This window comes from Eucyclogobius newberryi, unplaced genomic scaffold, assembly GCF_026437365.1.
Source record: "Eucyclogobius newberryi isolate DKJ021-1_F unplaced genomic scaffold, fEucNew1.0.hap1 SCAF_7, whole genome shotgun sequence".
Classification (NCBI taxonomy): Eukaryota; Metazoa; Chordata; class Actinopteri; order Gobiiformes; family Gobiidae; genus Eucyclogobius; species Eucyclogobius newberryi.
This window is the reverse complement of record NW_027316389.1, coordinates 34,390,354-34,414,469: the sequence shown is the minus strand read 5'-3', so window position 1 is coordinate 34,414,469 and position 24,116 is coordinate 34,390,354. Positions and strand designations below refer to the sequence as shown.

The following is a 24,116-nucleotide window of genomic DNA, read 5'->3' as shown; positions in this document are numbered from 1 at the left end:
CTCCCCCTGCAGGACGCCCTATCTTCTCTGTGTCTCCCCCTGCAGGACGCCAGGTCTGCTCTGTGTATCCCCCTGCAGGACGCCCTGTCTGCTCTGTGTATCCCCCTGCAGGAGGCCCTGTCTGCTCTGTGTATCCCCCTGCAGGAGGCCCTGTCTGCTCTGTGTCTCCCCCTGCATGACGCCCTGTCTGCTCTGTGTCTCCCCCTGCAGGACGCCCTGTCTGCTCTGTGTATCCCCCTGCAGGAGGCCCTGTCTGCTCTGTGTATCCCCCTGCAGGAGGCCCTGTCTGCTCTGTGTCTCCCCCTGCAGGACGCCCTGTCTGCTCTGTGTCTCCCCCTGCATGACGCCCTGTCTGCTCTGTGTCTCCCCCTGCATGACGCCCTGTCTGCTCTGTGTATCCCCCTGCAGGACGCCCTGTCTGCTCTGTGTCTCCCCCTGCAGGACGCCCTGTCTGCTCTGTGTCTCCCCCTGCAGGAGGCCCTGTCTGCTCTGTGTCTCCCCCTGCATGACGCCCTCTCTGCTCTGTGTCTACCCCTGCATGACGCCCTGTCTGCTCTGTGTATCCCCCTGCAGGACGCCCTGTCTGCTCTGTGTCTCCCCCTGCAGGACGCCCTGTCTACTCTGTGTATCCCCCTGCATGACGCCCTGTCTGCTCTGTGTCTCCCCCTGCAGGACGCCCTGTCTGCTCTGTGTATCCCCCTGCAGGACGCCCTGTCTGCTCTGTGTCTCCCCCTGCATGACGCCCTGTCTGCTCTGTGTATCCCCCTGCAAGACGCCCTGTCTGCTCTGTGTCTCCCCCTGCATGACGCCCTGTCTGCTCTGTGTATCCCCCTGCAAGACACCCTGTCTGCTCTGTGTCTCCCCCTGCAGGACGCCCTGTCTGCTCTGTGTCTCCCCCTGCAGGACGCCCTGTCTGCTCTGTGTATCCCCCTGCATGACGCTCTGTCTGCTCTGTGTATCCCCCTGCATGACGCCCTGTCTACTCTGTGTATCCCCCTGCATGACGCCCTGTCTGCTCTGTGTATCCCCCTGCAAGACGCCCTGTCTGCTCTGTGTCTCCCCCTGCAGGACGCCCTGTCTGCTCTGTGTATCCCCCTGCATGACGCCCTGTCTGCTCTGTGTCTCCCCCTGCATGACGCCCTGTCTGCTCTGTGTCTCCCCCTGCATGACGCCCTGTCTGCTCTGTGTCTCCCCCTGCATGACGCCCTGTCTGCGCTGTGTATCCCCCTGCAAGACGCCCTGTCTGCTCTGTGTCTCCCCCTGCAGGACGCCCTGTCTGCTCTGTGTCTCCCCCTGCATGACGCCCTGTCTGCGCTGTGTATCCCCCTGCAAGACGCCCTGTCTGCTCTGTGTCTCCCCCTGCAGGACGCCCTGTCTGCTCTGTGTATCCCCCTGCATGACGCCCTGTCTGCTCTGTGTCTCCCCCTGCATGACGCCCTGTCTGCTCTGTGTCTCCCCCTGCATGACGCCCTGTCTGCTCTGTGTCTCCCCCTGCATGACGCCCTGTCTGCTCTGTGTATCCCCCTGCATGACGCCCTGTCTGCTCTGTGTCTCCCCCTGCATGACGCCCTGTCTGCTCTGTGTCTCCCCCTGCATGACGCCCTGTCTGCTCTGTGTCTCCCCCTGCATGACGCCCTGTCTGCTCTGTGTCTCCCCCTGCATGACGCCCTGTCTGCTCTGTGTCTCCCCCTGCATGACGCCCTGTCTGCTCTGTGTCTCCCCCTGCATGACGCCCTGTCTGCTCTGTGTATCCCCCTGCAAGACGCCCTGTCTGCTTTGGAGAGAAACTTCAGTGACAGATTGGTTCATGCTTACTGTGTTTCACAGGTCTTCCTTCCTTCTGTAGAGTTTACACCAGGTTCAGTGCCCAAACAGGAAAATACAGCGAGGATTTTGTTTTGTTTATTTTTATTTTTACTTAATTTTTCATGCCATGATACTATATTTATTTAATTTTTACTTTATAGTTGTGCAGCACTTGAACTGTTCCTCCTAGAATGAGTTTAAATGTGCAAAAATGATCTCATAAATACAGCTGAGTGTCAACTGCAGAGCAGTGGAAGTTACCTAACGGCAGCATATAAAGAGTACAGGTATACATAACTGGACCGAGTACTGAACCCTGCTGCTTCAGTCACTTCAGAACAAGGTGAGGAGCTCTGTTGCTCTGCAGTCTGATTTTGACCCTAAGAACTGCTTTGATCTGTACTGGAGCAAAACAACAGGAAAAAAACTACAGGAAAAAAAACTACAGGAAAAAAAAACTACAGGAAAAATGTCTACAGCTTCTTTAAGGGCACTTAACTGTATCGAGACGGAATTTTAAATGTCCCTGTTTCTGGCAGACCAAAAACAAATTTGGACAAAACACAGCCTGGGCCTGATTCTAGGCCAAAACTTCATTTGTAGCTGTAATTCAGTCTCTCAGGGGCATATTCAGGATTTATAGTGTAAACTATAGCTGTGGGTATCTTAAAGTGCACCTCTGCTTTTGACTTTCACTTCACGATGCTTCTGGGGAAAGACTTGTTGAATACTCCGAGGGCAGAAGGCCTGTTGGCTTTATGACTCACTCTGCTCCTCTCAGTGCTCAGATTACCTCCACTAAGATTACTCTCATCTCAACAGCTGTATTTAGCCTAAATGTTATTGCTTCATCCTCAGCAGATGCCCATTCCTTCTGCTAGTTGTGTCCATAAAGTTTTTATTTTGGTTTTAAAAATGGAGTACGTCATTGAACTGGTCACGTTCCATTGCTGTCAGTTCATGAATAATAAACATATTCAAAATGCACTGTTTGTGTGTTTGTGCACAGGATTAAAGAATGGGTGGACCAGATGCAGAAGGAGCTGACGTCTCTGGCAGACAAAGCCACCGCTGGGAGAAGCCTCACTCAGGTTCTTACTCACCGTGCATGTTCTCCCCTTGTGCTTCCTATGTCTGTTTGTTTGGATTAGAAATTAAACACTAAAATGCAAATAGACAAATGAAAAAAGTATTAAAATGTTAGCTCTTTGGACAGTAATAGACATTCCCACCCCTGACTTTGACTTCAAAGCTCCCAAACTGGGCTCCAACTGCACGGTTGACCCTCTGCACTGCTATTTGCAAAACTATTCTCGTAAATGTCCAGTTATTTCCATGATTGTTCACAGACAATGCAGGAAACTGCACTAACAAAGGAAGCGCCGCACCAGAGATGTTCTCTAGGGTGGCTAAGGGGGGCTGAGGTCTTCTTTGGGGGGCTCACATAACATGGAGTATAGATCCTTTGAAAAGTGGAGAACGCACACTGTGTGCTAGTGTGGATTCTGATTTAGTTTGCATTCACTGATTTATACAAATATGGAATTATTTTTATTTTACTTCAGTGGAATCCCTTTCTATATTATTATTCAGTTATGTTATAAGCTTAGACAACCCTTAAACTCTAATGCAGTCTTGTCACAATGTACTGCTTTCTGATTTACTCTTGGAGGAAAACCTTTAATTTACTCTTACAATATAAAAGTTGGGCAGCACAGCTTTACCAAAATATTTTTTATAGTTTTTATTCTTCTGTTGTTCTTGTACTTGGCTTTGAAACACTGACATTTCCCCATAGTTGGACAAATATAGTAATATTGCTTATCCTGATTTTCAGCCATTGACATCCAAACACATCAATAATATAGCAACTTCTACTGTATTTAGTAAAATCCTTTTCCCTTTCAGATTTTCCTAAGAAACCAGCACTTGTACACGATAGAACAGAACGACGCAGACAAGCTGGTGGACCGTGCTGCCTGGAACATCGAGCAGCTCCTGAGGAAGAGGTCTGCAGCGCTGGAGGTAAGCACGCCGCGGTCACACTGTTTGGACAAGCACTGGCTCTGGTATGAAGGATTTGTCTTGGAGCTTTTTGGCTTGGTTAGGTTCATGGCGGCCTGTGTTTCCACGCTAAGGGCCTGGCTCTACATCCTGGGGCAGGGTCTTCTGTGTATGGGATACTTTTATTTGTACAGGATGCACCAGACAAGCATGGATGCTGATTTACACTTGAGCAGGTTGATGTAAATAGTGTAAATACAGATAAGCAATTGACTTCATCCAAACATAAGATTATACTTTTTAATCACAAGGCGTATCTCAGCAATTCACAAAAGATGTTTATTAATTCCAAGTCTGTGTCCCCGCGACACGTTACTAAAGCTACAGTAAACAAGACACTACTTTGGGTTTGTCAGCTTTCTCTGCATTTATTCAACTCTGCACCTCTACACCAGAAATCATTATTTTATGTTTTTATCTGCTTTTTACTATCTTGTCATGATGTCTAATGAATCTATGTTGTCCAGTTTGGATTGTGTAAACGGGCCGGTATGGTCCAGTAAGGATAGTGGATAAGGAAGTTTTTTTATGCATCGTTGATTCTAATAAAAGGATTCGCAATTGATAAATAGTTTGATTGAAGCTGCCTGCTCCTGCCTCTTTATTTTCCAAGTGTCAGGATGCCCAGTGTTGCCAGATCCAGAAAATCCTTTTATCGTACAGAGAATCCCAAATCATCGTTTTTTTGGACCGAATACTTGTACCAAAATATTCACAATAATGCATGCAAGTCCTGCCTCCGCCTCCTCTTCCTCAGGGCAGCAGCAGTCACACTGTGGCTGATCCTTCGAGTGCCCAGTGTCACACTGTCACCCACAGAAAGATCTAGCTGCTCGGAATTTTTCGGAGTCTTTATTTTGTTTTGTTGAAAAGGCCGTAACACCACAAGTCGCAGCGCTTTAGCTTATCATGTAAACTTTTATTTTGGAAGGGGACAGCTTCACGTTACGCACTTGAAAAGCAGCTTTAGTGCAGAACGTGCAGATAAACTGTCGTAAACTAACTCCATGAAATGTCCCTGCTGAGATTAGAAGTGTGTGAACTGTTGTGAATTTCTTAAAAGTCTGCAGCTAAACAGAAAGCTTTGAGCAAAGTGATAATTTTGTCATCGCTCCATCATCGCCTCGTGAGCCTCTTCATCATAATCAAACTGAGACACCTACAGATTCCCACTGACCCACTCCAGAGCAAACCAGTGGAAACATGGCTTATGTGTTGTCGATAAAGTTGACTCTGATAGGAGCCGTAAATTAGGCATAAAATGTTAGTTATGGGGATAAGAATTATTTAAAAGTCTGCATACAAATCATAACGTTTTGTAATTAGAAGAATAATGAGCCACACTGCACTAATTGCTGTCTTAACATCAGATAACTTTCATTAGAGGGTATTTGGCATATTCAGTCCGTCTCCTCATTTGAAGGTGCACTATAACTTTTGTGATGGAGGTTAAGGTGAAGGTGAAGGTGAAGGTGGAGGTTAAGGTGAAGGTGGAGGTGGAGGTGGAGGTGAAGGTGGAGGTGAAGGTGGAGGTGGAGGTGGAGGTTAAGGTGGAGGTGAAGGTGAAGGTGGAGGAGGAGGTGGAGGTTAAGGTGAAGGTGGAGGTGAAGGTGGAGGTTAAGGTGAAGGTGGAGGTTAAGGTGGAGGTGGAGGTGAAGGTGGAGGTGAAGGTGGAGGTGAAGGTGGAGGTGGAGGTGAAGGTGAAGGTGGAGGTGAAGGTGGAGGTGGAGGTTAAGGTGAAGGTGGAGGTTAAGGTGAAGGTGAAGGTGGAGGTGGAGGTGAAGGTGAAGATGGAGGTGAAGGTGGAGGTGGAGGTTAAGGTGAAGGTGGAGGTGAAGGTGGAGGTGGAGGTGAAGGTGAAGGTGGAGGTGAAGGTGGAGGTGAAGGTGAAGGTGGAGGTGAAGGTGGAGGTGAAGGTGGAGGTGGAGGTGAAGGTGGAGGTGGAGGTGGAGGTGGAGGTGCAGGTGGAGGTGGAGGTGGAGGTGAAGGTGGAGGTGGAGGTGGAGGTGAAGGTGAAGGTGAAGGTGGAGGCGAAGGTGGAGGTGAAGGTGGAGGTGGAGGTGGAGGTGGAGGTGAAGGTGAAGGTGGAGGTGAAGGTGGAGGTGGAGGTGAAGGTGGAGGTGGAGGTGAAGGTGGAGGTGGAGGTGGAGGTGAAGGTGGAGGTGGAGGTGGAGGTGAAGTTGGAGGTGAAGGTGGAGGTGGAGGTGGAGGTGAAGGTGGAGGTGAAGGTGGAGGTGGAGGTTAAGGTGGAGGTGAAGGTGAAGGTGGAGGAGGAGGTGGAGGTTAAGGTGAAGGTGGAGGTGAAGGTGGAGGTTAAGGTGAAGGTGGAGGTTAAGGTGGAGGTGGAGGTGAAGGTGGAGGTGAAGGTGGAGGTGAAGGTGGAGGTGGAGGTGAAGGTGAAGGTGGAGGTGAAGGTGGAGGTGGAGGTTAAGGTGAAGGTGGAGGTTAAGGTGAAGGTGAAGGTGGAGGTGGAGGTGAAGGTGAAGATGGAGGTGAAGGTGGAGGTGGAGGTTAAGGTGAAGGTGGAGGTGAAGGTGGAGGTGGAGGTGGAGGTGAAGGTGAAGGTGGAGGTGAAGGTGGAGGTGAAGGTGAAGGTGGAGGTGAAGGTGGAGGTGAAGGTGGAGGTGGAGGTGAAGGTGGAGGTGGAGGTGGAGGTGCAGGTGGAGGTGGAGGTGAAGGTGGAGGTGGAGGTGGAGGTGAAGGTGAAGGTGAAGGTGGAGGCGAAGGCGGAGGTGAAGGTGGAGGTGGAGGTGGAGGTGGAGGTGAAGGTGAAGGTGGAGGTGAAGGTGGAGGTGGAGGTGAAGGTGGAGGTGGAGGTGAAGGTGGAGGTGGAGGTGGAGGTGAAGGTGGAGGTGGAGGTGGAGGTGAAGGTGGAGGTGAAGGTGGAGGTGGAGGTGGAGGTGGAGGTGAAGGTGGAGGTGAAGGTGGAGGTGAAGGTGGAGGTGGAGGTTAAGGTGGAGGTGAAGGTGAAGGTGGAGGAGGAGGTGGAGGTTAAGGTGAAGGTGGAGGTGAAGGTGGAGGTTAAGGTGAAGGTGGAGGTTAAGGTGGAGGTGGAGGTGAAGGTGGAGGTGAAGGTGGAGGTGAAGGTGGAGGTGGAGGTGAAGGTGAAGGTGGAGGTGAAGGTGGAGGTGGAGGTTAAGGTGAAGGTGGAGGTTAAGGTGAAGGTGAAGGTGGAGGTGGAGGTGAAGGTGGAGGTGGAGGTGAAGGTGAAGATGGAGGTGAAGGTGGAGGTTAAGGTGAAGGTGGAGGTGAAGGTGGAGGTGGAGGTGGAGGTGAAGGTGAAGGTGGAGGTGAAGGTGGAGGTGAAGGTGAAGGTGGAGGTGAAGGTGGAGGTGGAGGTGAAGGTGGAGGTGGAGGTGCAGGTGCAGGTGGAGGTGAAGGTGGAGGTGGAGGTGAAGGTGGAGGTGAAGGTGAAGGTGGAGGCGAAGGTGGAGGTGAAGGTGGAGGTGGAGGTGGAGGTGAAGGTGAAGGTGGAGGTGAAGGTGGAGGTGGAGGTGAAGGTGGAGGTGGAGGTGAAGGTGGAGGTGGAGGTGGAGGTGAAGGTGGAGGTGGAGGTGGAGGTGGAGGTAAAGGTGAAGGTGGAGGTGAAGGTGGAGGTGGAGGTGAAGGTGGAGGTGGAGGTGGAGGTGGAGGTGAAGGTGGAGGTGGAGGTGAAGGTGGAGGTGGAGGTGGAGGTGGAGGTGAAGGTGGAGGTGGAGGTGGAGGTGGAGGTGAAGGTGAAGGTGGAGGTGAAGATGGAGGTGAAGGTGGAGGTTAAGGTGAAGGTGGAGGTGAAGGTGGAGGTGGAGGTGGAGGTGAAGGTGAAGGTGGAGGTGAAGGTGAAGGTGGAGGTGAAGGTGGAGGTGAAGGTGGAGGTGGAGGTGAAGGTGGAGGTGGAGGTGAAGGTGGAGGTGAAGGTGGAGGTGGAGGTGAAGGTGGAGGTGAAGGTGAAGGTGGAGGTGGAGGTGAAGGTGGAGGTGAAGGTGAAGGTGGAGGTGAAGGTGGAGGTGGAGGTGGAGGTGGAGGTGGAGGTGAAGGTGGAGGTGGAGGTGGAGGTGAAGGTGGAGGTGGAGGTGGAGGTGAAGGTGGAGGTGGAGGTGAAGGTGGAGGTGAAGGTGGAGGTGGAGGTGAAGGTGGAGGTGGAGGTGAAGGTGGAGGTGGAGGTGAAGGTGGAGGTGAAGGTGGAGGTGAAGGTGGAGGTGAAGGTGGCGGTGAAGGTGGAGGTGGAGGTGAAGGTGGCGGTGGAGGTGAAGGTGGAGGTGAAGGTGGAGGTGGAGGTGGAGGTGAAGGTGGAGGTGGAGGTGGAGGTGGAGGTGGAGGTGAAGGTGGAGGTGGAGGTGAAGGTGGAGGTGAAGGTGGAGGTGGAGGTGGAGGTGAAGGTGGAGGTGGAGGTGAAGGTGAAGGTGGAGGTGGAGGTGAAGGTGGAGGTGGAGGTGAAGGTGGAGGTGAAGGTGGAGGTGGAGGTGAAGGTGGAGGTGAAGGTGGAGGTGGAGGTGAAGGTGGCGGTGAAGGTGGAGGTGGAGGTGAAGGTGGCGGTGAAGGTGAAGGTGGAGGTGAAGGTGGAGGTGGAGGTGAAGGTGGAGGTGAAGGTGGAGGTGGAGGTGAAGGTGGCGGTGAAGGTGGAGGTGGAGGTGAAGGTGGCGGTGGAGGTGAAGGTGGAGGTGAAGGTGGAGGTGAAGGTGGAGGTGGAGGTGAAGGTGGAGGTGAAGGTGGAGGTGAAGGTGGAGGTGGAGGTGAAGGTGGAGGTGAAGGTGGAGGTGGAGGTGAAGGTGGAGGTGGAGGTGAAGGTGGAGGTGAAGGTGGAGGTGGAGGTGAAGGTGGCGGTGCACCCATGTGACTAAATCTGTAGAGGATGTCATTACGACAGGGAAGAACCTGCAGTGATTAATGGCAACAGGCCTGAAATTTAGGGGTTGTAGTTTATTTGCATCATCAAATGAAACACAACATCTTAAAAACTGATCAGACTAAACATTAAGGACCCTCAGCCGGTCTCACCCGGTCTGAATGTATGTTTATAGAGTTTAGCTCACTTTGATTGTCACTTTGATTGTGTCTGATTCACGTTCCACCTTCTAATGTCATCAAAGTGTCCCTGGAGATGTTTGTGAGAAATACACTTTATTATAAAACCCTTTACGTTTACTGATACAGACAAATAAAAAGATGTGATCTTGATAAAATTTTGAAAACATTTTGAGTATAAACTAATATGAAACTTTAGTTTTGAACAGTTTATGTGAACAGGGCTTTTGAAGCATTTGTCATTGTTTCTCTTCAAACTTATCTCTCTCTCGTTTCCTATTCATAATGATCAATTATAAGCTTTGCTAATACACAATTATGAACTGTTGTGGAGTTTGGTGGAGCTGTTCTCCCTGTTGTTCTACAGTATTTAAAAGGTCTCACCCTGTTGAAGAGTTCTGGACCTGCTTAAATAAAGAAACGTTTACAAGTGTATCATCACCATACTAAATGACTTTTCAGCAATACAAACACATGTGGATGAATGCAGGATATAAATGGCTCTGTGTCAGTAAAAGCATGTGTTTGGAGCCGAGTTCAGACTTTGGAATTAATTGAAATTAAACTGTTTTGTTTTAGATGATAAAGAGGGATAGTCTCTTTCACCACATAGTCCTGCACTCTTAGCAGACTATACAGCGCACTCATTCACTCAGTTATTCAGATACTAAGCTCACTACTTTCTCCTCACCTCAGCTCATGTGACTCTGTCATGTGGGTAAAACAAAAAGTCTGTAACACTTTTCTGTAATAAATATTGGTCAAATCTGTCTGACACTCACATATTTTTTGACTAATAATCACCATACAAGTTTTATTTGACCTAAATCGCACGTCAAGAGCTCGAGCTGACAGCATCGTAATGAGGATATTCAGACAATGTTATTGCAATCCATCTGCAATGTGCTCAATTGCAGCTGTAAAAAATAAATATAAAAAAAAAAACAGAACAATACCAGGGGAAATTTAAAAAAATACATAACGAAAAAATCAAATGAAATTACCCAAAATTAAGTCCAAATGTGATTTTTTTATTTTGTATTTTCTTACGTCAATTATAATGTCAGCCCAGTTCTTGATCGTTGACCCAATGTGTGTCATCCATCCATTATTAGAAAAATAACCTGACTCTGACCCTGAGTGACACATGTAAAGTTCTAAAATGTCATGTAGCCTCTTTAAAAAGGAAGTAAAAGTGAATGAGAATCTGCTGCTCGTCACAGTGGTCACTATAAAGAGGCGGGGCTTAGCAGTTCTGCGGGTTTGAACAGGAAGTCAATGGAGCTGTTTCTATCACTGAGCTGTTTTAGATCAACATTGTGGTTTATAGTGAACAAAATGTAAAATGATGATCTGCTTTTTGGAACATTAATGTCTTTGTTGAGGGATAATAAAGATGATTGATGAAGAAAACAAGCACAAATCACCCTTAAGTGTGTAAATGAGAAGGAAAACAACAATGGTGAAAAGCTCTTAAAGTTTCTGTACCTTATTTCTTAAAACATGAAAAACAGAACAAGTCCATTATTATTTTGTTTTTTATTGTTTATTATTTTTTTACTATTATTATTATGTGTTTTATGTACATTTTTGTTGCTGTATGTTTGAAAAAATTTAATAAAAAAAATAACCTGTTTTTTAGTTTTTGTGAGTTATGTTTAAAAAAAAATAAACTGTAAAAAGAGAACAAGTGTTTTTCACTGTCTTTGAAGGTAGCACAAGGGCTGCAGTGGTCCAAATGTATCGCTCACTCACCTAATGTATTCTGAGCATCCTAATTATTCACCGTCATGAGTTTCAAAGCGCTTTTCACAACTTCCTGACTTCGGAGCAGAGTTTACGTCACGCTAAACAACAATAACTGCTTCCCGGAGAATAAAACGCTCTATAATTAGATGTAGACAGCTCACAGCTTTTACAGCTCAGCACAGGGACAAAACACATTTTACTTTATTATGTGAAGAAAAATCCGGTCCAGCCCCTTTAAAAAACAATTTAACAAAATATGTCTCCTTTAATGTACTAGCAAGACTTTGTTAGATGAATGTATAGAATAGATTAACTTAAATTAAACCCCATCAGGCAGATATGTCAAGGCATTAGGAATAGTTTAGACTTCGGCAGACTCTGGTGGTGGTGAATGATTGTTACATTAATAAACTACAAGTGTACGAGTGCTAACCCTTTAAATGAATTCAACCAGGAAGACAACCTTTCCTCCTTTTCCTCACTTCCTGTCACTTTTCCTCCCCTCAACGACAGTAGTTAACGCTGGCTTAGATCTTCTGTTTTCTCCGCACTGGATGTGTTAATAACCCAGGAGACAGTTTCTTTTACTACACCACTGTTGTTAGTGGAGAAATAGGTCAGAGAGCCTCCTCATTATAAGGTTATTATTTTTGTATTGTGCCCCCTCTCCGCTGTGCTCTGCCTGTATATGGAGGCATAATGGTTCTCTTATTAGTAATGGAAAAATCCTGCGTATGAATGTTTATGAAGACGTCCTCGGCAGCGCTGGCCTCGTGCATCTGCTGTAATACGCGGCGGAATACAAATGCGAAATGTTACTGAAAGGGAAATAAAGCTGGTGGTGAGTAGGAGGTGGACGATACTGACAAAAATGAATATCTCTTATTATCCTGATGATGATATTCAGATAATGTTAATTCAATCCATCAGAAATGTGCGAAATTGCAGCTGTAAATGTTTTTAGAGCTTTTATGTTTTTAGATCCCTGGATGTGTATTGTTTCCTTTAATCTTTTGCACTTGGACACTGAATTGAAATAACTGTTATTTCAGCACCATTTTTTTTTATTTTTTTGCTCTTCAATCATGATGGGTGAATTGAAAATATCCAGAAAGAATTGTATTTCTTCTTCTTTGTTTCCAGATGTTTCAGTCAAACGCTTTTTGTAAAATAATTCAAACGATTGTTGTATGTGGTCTTAAAATTAAATTTACAAAAAAAATAATTACATTGTTCTGTCAGTCCTGTATTTTAAATTGTTCTTTCTGCATTCTAAGCTTCCAAGCTAACAATTTAGAGGTGTTTGGTGAAGAGCATTTTAAAAAGTATTTCTTGTAAGATAGGACTATGAAATGAAAATGAAAGTGCAAAACAACACGTTTGTAGAGACCTAAACAGTTTTTTACAACTAATTCCAGTTATTCATGCCGCTTTATTTTACTGGGTATTCTTCTGTGTACGGCTCTATACGGCTCCATACGACTCATTACGGCTCTATACGGCTCCATACGACTCATTACTGCTCTATACGGCTCTATACGGCTCCATACGACTCATTACGGCTCTATACGGCTCCATACGACTCATTACTGCTCTATACGGCTCTATACGGCTCCATACGACTCATTACGGCTCTATACGGCTCCATACGACTAATACTGCTCTATGCGGCTCTATACGACTCATTACTGCTCTATACGGCTCCATATGACTCATTACGGCTCTATACGGCTCCATACGACTCATTACTGCTCTATACGGCTCTATACGGCTCTATACAGCACATTACGGCTCTATACGGCTCTATACAGCACATTACGGCTCTATACGGCTCTATACAGCACATTACGGCTCTTTACAGCTCTATACAGCACATTACGGCTCTATACGGCTCTAAACGGCTCCATACAGCTCTATACAGCACATTACGGCTCTATACAGCACATTACGGCTCTATACGGCTCTATACAGCACATTACGGCTCTATACAGCACATTACGGCTCTATACGGCTCTAAACGGCTCCATACAGCTCTATACAGCACGTTACGGCTCTATACGGCTCTAAACGGCTCCATACAGCTCTATACAGCACATTACGGCTCTATACAGCACATTACGGCTCTATACGGCTCTATACAGCACATTACGGCTCTATACAGCACATTACGGCTCTATACGGCTCCATACGACTCATTACTGCTCTATACGGCTCTATACGGCTCCATACGACTCATTACGGCTCTATACGGCTCCATACGACTCATTACTGCTCTATACGGCTCTATACGGCTCCATACGACTCATTACGGCTCTATACGGCTCCATACGACTAATACTGCTCTATGCGGCTCTATACGACTCATTACTGCTCTATACGGCTCCATATGACTCATTACGGCTCTATACGGCTCCATACGACTCATTACTGCTCTATACGGCTCTATACGGCTCTATACAGCACATTACCTCTCTATACGGCTCCATACGACTCATTACTGCTCTATACGGCTCTATACGGCTCTATTCAGCACATTACGGCTCTATACGGCTCTATACAGCACATTACGGCTCTATACGGCTCTATACAGCACATTATGGCTCTTTACAGCTTTATACAGCACATTACGGCTCTATACGGCTCTAAACGGCTCCATACAGCTCTATACAGCACATTACGGCTCTATACAGCACATTACGGCTCTATACGGCTCTATACAGCACATTACGGCTCTATACAGCACATTACGGCTCTATACAGCTCTATACAGCACATTACGGCTCTATACGGCTCTATACAGCACATTACGGCTCTATACAGCACATTACGGCTCTATACGGCTCTATACAGCACATTACAGCTCTATACGGCTCTATATCGCAGAGATGAATAACCTTGAGACACAATGTGACGATTTGAGCTGCCGGGGACATGTTTGGTGAGATGAATGGAGCAGAGAGTGAAGGGTGGGACAGTAAAGACAAATGGCTAATAAACGTGTGAGTGACGGACAGGCCGACTCTGCACATGTCACAGGAGGAGTGATGGAGTTCAGGGAGACATTTGACATCTCAGACATATTTGTAGTTAGAAGGACATTTGATGGATAAAGACATTTGTTATTTATATGCAGAAAGACTTTAATCTGCTGCGGTGATGGTGAAGTTTGTAGTTCAAAGACAAACTCGATGCTCTGTTGTTGTTTTAGGTGTTGTTCATCATGAGCCAGAGACTCGACTCTGACGTACGACTCTGGACTTGTACGTTTGAGGGAAGTGGAACGTGACTCGACTAGAGGGACAGGCGAGAGGAGGTGGACTCAAACTTTGACTCGAACGTTGACTCGAACGTAGACTCGAACGTAGACTCGAACGTGGACTCGAACGTGGACTCGAACGTTGACTCGAACGTGGACTCGAACGTAGACTCGAACGTAGACTCGAACGTTGACTTGAACTTTGACTCGAACGTGGACTCGAACGTGGACTCGAACGTAGACTCGAACGTAGACTCGAACGTAGACTCGAACGTTGACTCGAACGTTGACTCGAACGTAGACTCGAACGTGGACTCGAACGTGGACTCGAACGTGGACTCGAACGTGGACTCGAACGTGGACTCGAACGTGGACTCGAACGTAGACTCGAACGTGGACTCGAACGTGGACTCGAACGTAGACTCGAACGTGGATTCGAACGTTGACTCGAACGTAGACTCGAACGTGGACTCGAACGTGGACTCGAACGTAGACTCGAACGTAGACTCAAACGTGGATTCGAACGTTGACTCGAACGTGGACTCGAACGTAGACATGAACGTGGACTCGAACGTGGACTCGAACGTTGACTCGAACGTGGATTCGAACGTTGACTCGAACGTGGACTCGAACGTAGACACGAACGTGGACTCGAACGTGGACTCGAACGTTGACTCGAACGTGGACTCGAACGTAGACTCGAACCTGGACTCGAACGTTGACTCGAACGTGGACTCGAACGTGGACTCGAACGTTGACTCGAACGTTGACTCGAACTTTGACTCGAACGTTGACTCGAACGTAGACTCGAACGTAGACTCGAACGTTGACTCGAACTTTGACTCGAACTTTGACTCGAACTTTGACTCGAACGTAGACTCGAACGTAGACTCGAACGTAGACTCGAACGTTGACTCGAACGTAGACTCGAACGTAGACTCGAACGTAGACTCGAACGTGGATTCGAACGTAGACTCGAACGTGGACTCGAACGTGGACTCGAACGTGGACTCGAACGTAGACTCGAACGTAGACTCGAACTCGAACGTGGACTCGAACGTGGACTCGAACGTGGACTCGAACGTAGACTCGAACTCGAACGTGGACTCGAACGTGGACTCGAACGTGGACTCGAACGTAGACTCGAACGTAGACTCGAACGTAGACTCGAACGTTGACTCGAACGTGGACTCGAACGTGGACTCGAACGTGGACTCGAACGTTGACTCGAACGTGGACTCGAACGTGGACTCGAACGTGGACTCGAACGTTGACTCGAACGTAGACTCGAACTCGAACGTGGACTCGAACTTTGACTCGAACGTAGACTCGAACGTAGACACGAACATGGACTCGAACGTGGACTCGAACGTGGACTCGAACGTGGACTCGAACGTTGACTCGAACGTGGACTCGAACGTTGACTCGAACGTGGATTCGAACGTTGACTCGAACGTGGACTCGAACGTAGACACGAACGTGGACTCGAACGTGGACTCGAACGTTGACTCGAACGTGGACTCGAACGTTGACTCGAACTTTGACTCGAACGTGGACTCGAACGTTGACTCGAACCTGGACTCGAACGTTGACTCGAACGTGGACTCGAACGTGGACTCGAACGTGGACTCGAACGTTGACTCGAACGTTGACTCGAACTTTGACTCGAACGTTGACTCGAACGTAGACTCGAACGTAGACTCGAACGTTGACTCGAACTTTGACTCGAACTTTGACTCGAACTTTGACTCGAACGTAGACTCGAACGTAGACTCGAACGTAGACTCGAACGTTGACTCGAACGTAGACTCGAACGTAGACTCGAACGTAGACTCGAACGTAGACTCGAACGTTGACTCGAACGTGGATTCGAACGTAGACTCGAACGTGGACTCGAACGTGGACTCGAACGTTGACTCGAACGTTGATTCGAACGTGGATTCGAACGTAGACTCGAACGTGGACTCGAACGTGGACTCGAACGTGGACTCGAACGTAGACTCGAACGTAGACTCGAACGTAGACTCGAACGTGGACTCGAACGTGGACTCGAACGTGGACTCGAACGTGGACTCGAACGTAGACTCGAACTCGAACGTGGACTCGAACGTGGACTCGAACGTGGACTCGAACGTAGACTCGAACGTGGACTCGAACGTGGATTTGAACGTAGACTCGAACGTAGACTCGAACGTTGACTCGAACGTGGACTCGAACGTGGACTCGAACGTGGACTCGAACGTGGACTCGAACGTTGACTCGAACGTGGACTCGAACGTGGACTCGAACGTAGACTCGAACGTAGACTCGAACGTAGACTCGAACGTTGACTCGAACGTGGACTCGAACGTGGACTCGAACGTGGACTCGAACGTTGACTCGAACGTGGACTCGAACGTGGACTCGAACGTGGACTCGAACGTTGACTCGAACGTAGACTCGAACTCGAACGTGGACTCGAACTTTGACTCGAACGTAGACTCGAACGTAGACTCGAACGTAGACTCGAACGTGGACTCGAACGTGGACTCGAACGTGGACTCGAACGTAGACTCGAACGTAGACTCGAACGTAGACTCGAACGTAGACTCAAAAGTAGACTCGAACGTAGACTCGAACGTGGATTCGAACGTGGACTCGAACGTGGACTCGAACGTTGACTCGAACTTTGACTCGAACTTTGACTCGAACGTAGAATCGAACGTGAACGCATAGCAACATTAGCCTATATTAGTCTGCCGATGTTTTTTTTAATCGGCAGAGGCAAACCATCACCGGAGTTGAAGCTGTGACTCATCTCATCGCTCATCAAGACTTTCAGCTGTTCACTGTTATGAGAATAAGAAGTTGTTTCATGTGATTGTGGAGGAAGTGGAATTGGCAGCAGGAGGCCTTCCCTGCGCTGCACCGAGGAGCAAAGTCAACATGCTCACTTGACAACTTCAGAGGACAGTTTGAGAACCAATGGGTTAGAGGACTTGGACGCGACATGAGGTTCAGGCTGGGGGACTTAAATTTGCTTGTGGAGTCCGACTTGGACTTGGACTCAAGTTTAAGACGACAGCTTGGATCAAAGTCTTCTTAAATGGGCTTGACCTTTAGATTCATTACTGGAACAATGAGGACTAAGACTGGAGCTCAGGACTTGACCAGCATTTTAACATAGACTTGTGAGTGAGTTGGTCTAAAATATCCTGACATGACTTCTGCACTGCTATGAACATCTTTAGGTTAAGCAAGGTTATTTTGTTTCTGTGGAAGAATGTGTCTTGGACTTTCTGGGGCGGAGTCACGTTTTAATGGGACAAACCTGTCAGCACCAGTGTACAAAGCCCCAAACTCCACGCTCCAGTGCATTACTGCTACTGGTCCATACAAGTATGTGCAGCAGCAACTAGAGCACAGGAGGAGAAAGCAGTCTGTGTCACACGTGTCTGTGGAGGAGGACAGCATTTATGAAACACAGAGGCTAAAGTGAACAGCACATGGAGCTGCCAAAGGACTGGACCTCAGAGAAGAATCATCTGCAGAGTTACAGAGTTACAGTTACAGAGTTACAGAGTTACAGAGTTACAGAGTCACAGAGGTACAGAGTTACAGTTACAGAGTTACAGAGTCACAGAGGTACAGAGTTACAGAGTTACAGAGTTACAGTTACAGAGTTACAGAGTTACAGAGTTACAGAGTCACAGAGGTACAGAGTTACAGAGTTACAGAGTTACAGAGGTACAGAGTTACAGTTAGAGAGTTACAGTTACAGAGTTACAGTTACAGAGTTACAGTTACAGAGTTACAGTTACAGAGTTACAACGTTACAGAGTTAAGAGAGTTACAGAGTTACAGTTACAGAGTTACAGAGTTAAGAGTTACAGAGTTAAGAGAGTTACAGTTACAGAGTTACAACGTTACAGAGTTACAGAGTTAAGAGTTACAGAGTTACAGAGTTAAGAGAGTTACAGAGTTACAGTTACAGAGTTACAGAGTTAAGAGAGTTACAGTTACAGAGTTACAACGTTACAGAGTTACAGAGTTAGAGTTACAGAGTTACAGAGTTAAGAGAGTTACAGTTACAGAGTTACAACGTTACAGAGTTACAGAGTTAGAGTTACAGAGTTACAGAGTTAAGAGAGTTACAGTTACAGAGTTACAGTTACAGAGTTACTGAGTTACAGAGTTAAGAGAGTTACAGTTACAAAGTTACAGAGTTACAGAGTTAAGAGAGTTACAGAGTTACAGTTACAGAGTTACAGAGTTAAGGGAGTTACAGAGTTACAGAGTTAAGAGAGTTACAGAGTTAAGAGAGTTACAGAGTTAGAGTTACAGAGTTATAGAGTTACAGTTACAGAGTTACAGAGTTAAGGGAGTTACAGAGTTACAGAGTTAAGAGAGTTACAGAGTTAAGAGAGTTACAGAGTTAGAGTTACAGAGTTAAGAGAGTTACAGAGTTAAGAGAGTTACAGAGTTAAGATAGTTACAGAGTTAAGAGAGTTACAGAGTTAAGAGAGTTACAGAGTTAAGAGAGTTACAGAGTTAAGAGAGTTACAGAGTTAAGAGAGTTACAGAGTTAAGAGAGTTACAGAGTTAAGAGAGTTACAGAGTTACAGCTTCAAACACACTGCAACAGTATTTAACACACACGTGTCGATGAAATGTAAATACATTCACAGCTACTGTGACTGTTTTTCTGATTTAATCTGATGGTTACGTCATTATTATTAGAGATTCTTATATAAATAATTAGTGCAATGTTGTTTTTTCTTTCTTTTCTAGCTGACGTTTCTGTGGAGGAACAACATGATCAACTTTTTTTTTTGATTAATCAAGAAAAGTATACAATGTTTTTAAATGCAGTTAAACTATGATTAAAAGTGAATTCTGTCTTCGACAGAAACTCCACAGCTCTAAAGTTGTACTGTAAACAGTTCACTCTGTGCTCTTCCACACATCAACACTCCACAGACAGTTTAAAACAGAGCGCTTTCTCCTCTGTCCCAGAAACAAGCTCCGTGTGAAAAGAGCACCCCAGGTACGTCCGCCGCAGATTCACACGGTTTATCGTTTTAACCCTCTTCTGAAAGCAAAGGAAAGCCAATCTAAAAGCTATTTTCTTTCACAGGTTTTGCAATTATGAAAAAACAAAAAAAGCATTATTCAGGTACTAGTACCAGAAACTCGTTCAAGTACCTGCCCAATATTGAAATGTACCCAGGCCTACTCAGATGTGCTTGTAGGTCTAACACCGTTTCTATTCCCAGTCATAGCTCATGAAACACACAGGCAGTTTTGTTGTCATTTTGTCTTTATTTGTAAATCAAATTGATTGCAGCAAAACTGTGAATGGAACGAGCAAATTATAACAGCTCCATTTAGAGAAGCATTTGGCTGCAAACGTTCACCCAGAAGACGGGGTCCTGTGGTAATTAGCTGGATATTTTTTCTCATACCACCTTAAACGATCAATCCAGTCCAGGGTCAAAAACACAAGCCAGCGTGTTTCGAATGTGTCGGGCACAATCTTTATTACAGTCTTTATAGTGGTAGAAAAAGCTTCAGTTGGAGCTTGGAAAGGTAGAGGACATTCAGATGCTAATCAGGTACTCAGGGTGGTTGAGCCAGGGTCTCACAAAGACAAAGAGGTTTTAACAGCCCATTAAGATTCTGAATAGGCTAGCTCGGTAGATACAAGGGGGGAGTTTCTGTTGAAACAAACAACTCTTTCTACTTCAGGCAGGCTCCTCCCAATGGGCGGGTCTTACCACAGAACAGTATTAATATCGGAGTTCTCGACCTAAATTCTGTTATTGACAATGACTCTTGGATGAGAGTCGAAACGTCTATTTTTTCAAACTGAGTCCAGATGACTACAACTGAAGCTTTTTCTACTATGGAACACGCCTGGACGAATGAGGGATTACACCGACATAGTCTTTATAGTGATGAACTCTGACCTGCTGAAGATGAGTTAGCCACAGGTGCTACGCTAGCCCACCCACAGCTCAATAAAAGCCAGCGCGTCACAAAGGCTCATGCATTATTCATGTTTCTGTATCACAGCGTGTACAGAGCACAGGGGCGTGTCTCTGCATGGGGCCCACACACAACAGGGAGGAGGGTCCGCACGGGAACGGGGCGGGGGGTCTCTAACCAAGTGGGTAACGCTTTCAAATAAAGTTCCTATGTGAGCAATCCATGTATTTATATATGAAGGCATTTTCATGTACTTATTCACCTTTTTATCTATTTATCATTCATGCATCTTTTTATTAATATTTGTATCTATTTATTCATTTATACACATGTATTTGGTAAACAGCATATTCACATTTTAAAGGTGTCATAAGCTTTTATAAGCTTTTCTATTAGTCATTGTCTTTCAGTGCTTATAAACCAAAAGAAAATAGAGCTTAATAATGCCTCATAACTAGTTAATAATAAGTTATTTTAAAGCATTAACTTAATGGTTATTCAAATCATGTTGAAGTAGGCCTAATGTGTAAATTATATATTTATCATTAGTATATGTATTTAGTATAAGTTGATTTTATGTAGTTAACCATTTTTTTTATGCATGCCTTATTATGATATTTTTGGGATTTAAAAAATATATATTTTGCTATGATATTGTTTCCTGTTTCCTGGTTTGTGAATCTTGTTTTTTTTCACTGAATTCTGATTCTGAAAGTTGCTGTAAATCCCTCTCACTCCGGGGCGGGGCCTTGTTCTCGTTCGATCTCGTTCGTTACTGTCTGGGAGTGTTCTAGTGTTTTGTGAGGCTCAAAAGGAGAGGACCTCATAAACAGGATTAATGAAACAGAAAGCTCAGAAAAGTCAGTTTAGCAGGACACAGTACGCTGGTAAACAAGCCACAATCACATCTCATGACTTGGGAGTGTCTATCAGCGCTGGGCTTTAATTACACCCTGGTCCCCGTCCCTCACTCGCTCTGCTCGTCTGGAGCCTGTAATTACCCTTTCATTATGCATGTGCACCATTATGAGACAAGAGTTAGCGCTGGAGGCAAACTGGTGAGGCACAAAAGGCAAATTATGATGGCGCACGCTCCACGCACGCTCCACGCACGCTCCACGCACGCTCCACGCCCGCCTCGCCACGCCCAGGACTAATATTTACGTTTTGCGGTGCACGCGAGTCAAGTATATTTACACTGTGCGCCTGCCCTTTGTCGCAGAGAGAAAGAGTCCAGAGAAAGACCTGATTGAGCTGTCAAAAATATGATGAGCGCAGTGCATATTTAAAAATGACAACGGGTGATGAAGCAGTAGGGCGCTGTACATCTTTGCTGATAGACTTGGTATACGGCCCGTGTGGATGTAAGTGTTTTGTCCATGAATAACGTGTCAAATAGAAATGAAGTTTTAAGTGTTTGTCCCTGTGCGCTGCTGCCTCTTTGCAAGGTCGCTCATGCAAAAGAGATTGAATTAAGGCTGAATAAAAGTAAGTAAATACAATTCAGCCTCAGATGTATTATCAGGGCTATTTTTAGTTTAAATATTTATGTACTTTTTATTTTTTATTCTTGTATAATTAAGAGAAAATGTAGTTTTGTAATAAAGATTTAAACTGCTCTAGAGTCTCAGCTGATCTAACATACAGAGGCTGTTCCAGAGCCGGGGCCCCGCCACAGAGAACTTTGACCTGGGCACATCCAGGAGGAGCTGAGAGGAGGAGCAGAGAGGAGGAGCCGAGAGGAGGAGCTGAGAGGAGGAGCAGAGAGGAGGAGCCGAGAGGAGGAGCTGAGAGGAGGAGCAGAGAGGAGGAGCCGAGAGGAGGAGCAGAGAGGAGGAGCTGAAAGGAGGAGCAGAGAGGAGGAGCTGAAAGGAGGAGCAGAGAGGAGGAGCAGAGAGGAGGAGCCGAGAGGAGGAGCTGAGAGGAGGAGCAGAGAGGAGGAGCAGAGAGGAGGAGCTGAAAGGAGGAGCAGAGAGGAGGAGCTGAAAGGAGGAGCAGAGAGGAGGAGCTGAGAGGAGGAGCTGAGAGGAGGTGCAGAGAGGAGGAGCAGAGAGGAGGAGCTGAGAGGAGGTGCAGAGAGGAGGAGCAGAGAGGAGGAGCAGAGAGGAGGAGCCGAGAGGAGGAGCTGAAAGGAGGAACTGAGAGGAGGAACTGAGAGGAGGAGCAGAGAGGAGGAACTGAGAGGAGGAGCAGAGAGGAGGAGCCGAGAGGAGGAGCTGAGAGGAGGAGCAGAGAGGAGGAGCCGAGAGGAGGAGCTGAGAGGAGGAGCAGAGAGGAGGAGCCGAGAGGAGGAGCTGAGAGGAGGAGCAGAGAGGAGGAGCAGAGAGGAGGAGCTGAGAGGAGGAGCAGAGAGGAGGAGCCGAGAGGAGGAGCTGAGAGGAGGAGCAGAGAGGAGGAGCAGAGAGGAGGAGCTGAAAGGAGGAGCAGAGAGGAGGAGCTGAAAGGAGGAGCAGAGAGGAGGAGCAGAGAGGAGGAGCTGAGAGGAGGAGCTGAGAGGAGGTGCAGAGAGGAGGTGCAGAGAGGAGGAGCAGAGAGGAGGAGCCGAGAGGAGGAGCTGAAAGGAGGAACTGAGAGGAGGAACTGAGAGGAGGAGCAGAGAGGAGGAGCCGAGAGGAGGAGCCGAGAGGAGGAACCGAGAGGAGGAACCGAGAGGGGGAACCGAGAGGAGGAGCTGAGAGGAGGAGCAGAGAGGAGGAGCCGAGAGGAGGAGCTGAGAGGAGGAGCAGAGAGGAGGAGCCGAGAGGAGGAGCTGAGAGGAGGAGCAGAGAGGAGGAGCAGAGAGGAGGAGCTGAGAGGAGGAGCTGAGAGGAGGAGCAGAGAGGAGGAGCAGAGAGGAGGAGCTGAAAGGAGGAGCAGAGAGGAGGAGCTGAAAGGAGGAGCAGAGAGGAGGAGCTGAGAGGAGGAGCTGAGAGGAGGTGCAGAGAGGAGGAGCAGAGAGGAGGAGCTGAGAGGAGGTGCAGAGAGGAGGAGCAGAGAGGAGGAGCAGAGAGGAGGAGCCGAGAGGAGGAGCTGAAAGGAGGAACTGAGAGGAGGAACTGAGAGGAGGAGCAGAGAGGAGGAACTGAGAGGAGGAGCAGAGAGGAGGAGCCGAGAGGAGGAGCTGAGAGGAGGAGCAGAGAGGAGGAGCCGAGAGGAGGAGCTGAGAGGAGGAGCAGAGAGGAGGAGCCGAGAGGAGGAGCTGAGAGGAGGAGCAGAGAGGAGGAGCAGAGAGGAGGAGCTGAAAGGAGGAGCAGAGAGGAGGAGCTGAAAGGAGGAGCAGAGAGGAGGAGCAGAGAGGAGGAGCTGAGAGGAGGAGCTGAGAGGAGGTGCAGAGAGGAGGTGCAGAGAGGAGGAGCAGAGAGGAGGAGCCGAGAGGGGGAGGTTTTAATACATTTTATTTATTCAAACTTATTTATTTTCTATTTGGTTATTAACTTTAGAAACATTCTCTTAATAAAGATGACGTCGAACATACAGAGAGTGAACAGAGTCAAGTGGAAACACCTTCAGCCATGACAGCGTTGACATATGAAGCTGTGTCAGTATCAATACAGAACACATTTGCATCTCACTAAAATAAAGTGATATATTTTGTACATTTACTGGTGATAACATCAGATTATGATCTTACAGCGGAAGCGGTTTTATGTATAATGTGTGCAATGTTGATGATAAGACTTTTGATTTAAATCATATTTAAATTGGGTTGTGTGTTTTCGTGGCTAATCCGGCTTTTGCCTCTGGGCTCCGGAGCTCGGAGCTCGGAGCCGTGGGCTAAATTGGAAGCTAAGCTAGGCTAGCTTCATGTTATCGGGTTATTTTTCGGCGTTGTTCTGTACAAATTATATGATTATGTAGTATTTCTTGACCCGTGGGTTGTGTGGGTCGTGCTTTATGTGTGTTTTATGGTGCTTTGCGGAGCCCGGAGCTTTGCCGTTAGTTTTCGTGACTAAAACGGGTTTTGTTTAGCCGGTTTAGTGTTGTTGTTTAATTTTCGTGGATTTCAAAAGTTGGCTAATCCCCCTCGATGCTGAATCAAAAGTAAATATTTAAATTCAACTCCGACTTCTGGATGGTAGAGATGTGATTTGTTAACGTGAAAATAACTTTCACATTCTTGGATTAATACATTTTTATTATGCATTAAATCACCTGTGAATTCTGTTTATCGACAAATGATGCTATTCAGGGCCTTTTGTAATCCAAGTATTTCCATTTTAATATAGTAACTTCTAATTCTGATTCAAGTCCTAATGAAAATAACACTACATCAATCTGTCAGTGTGACGGG

The 24,116-nt window shown here is 47.0% G+C and overlaps 1 protein-coding gene across 1 annotated transcript in view; it reads left to right on the top strand.

The window, feature by feature from the left end:
- Positions 1 to 24,116, top strand: part of LOC140348519 (voltage-dependent calcium channel subunit alpha-2/delta-1-like) — a 181,738-nt gene that overhangs the window by 31,087 nt on the left and 126,535 nt on the right. The window contains exons 2-3 of the mRNA XM_072434451.1: positions 2,816 to 2,897; positions 3,715 to 3,831. Coding sequence (XP_072290552.1) covers positions 2,816 to 2,897; positions 3,715 to 3,831 — 199 coding nt within the window. The remainder of the gene's footprint in view (positions 1 to 2,815; positions 2,898 to 3,714; positions 3,832 to 24,116) is intronic.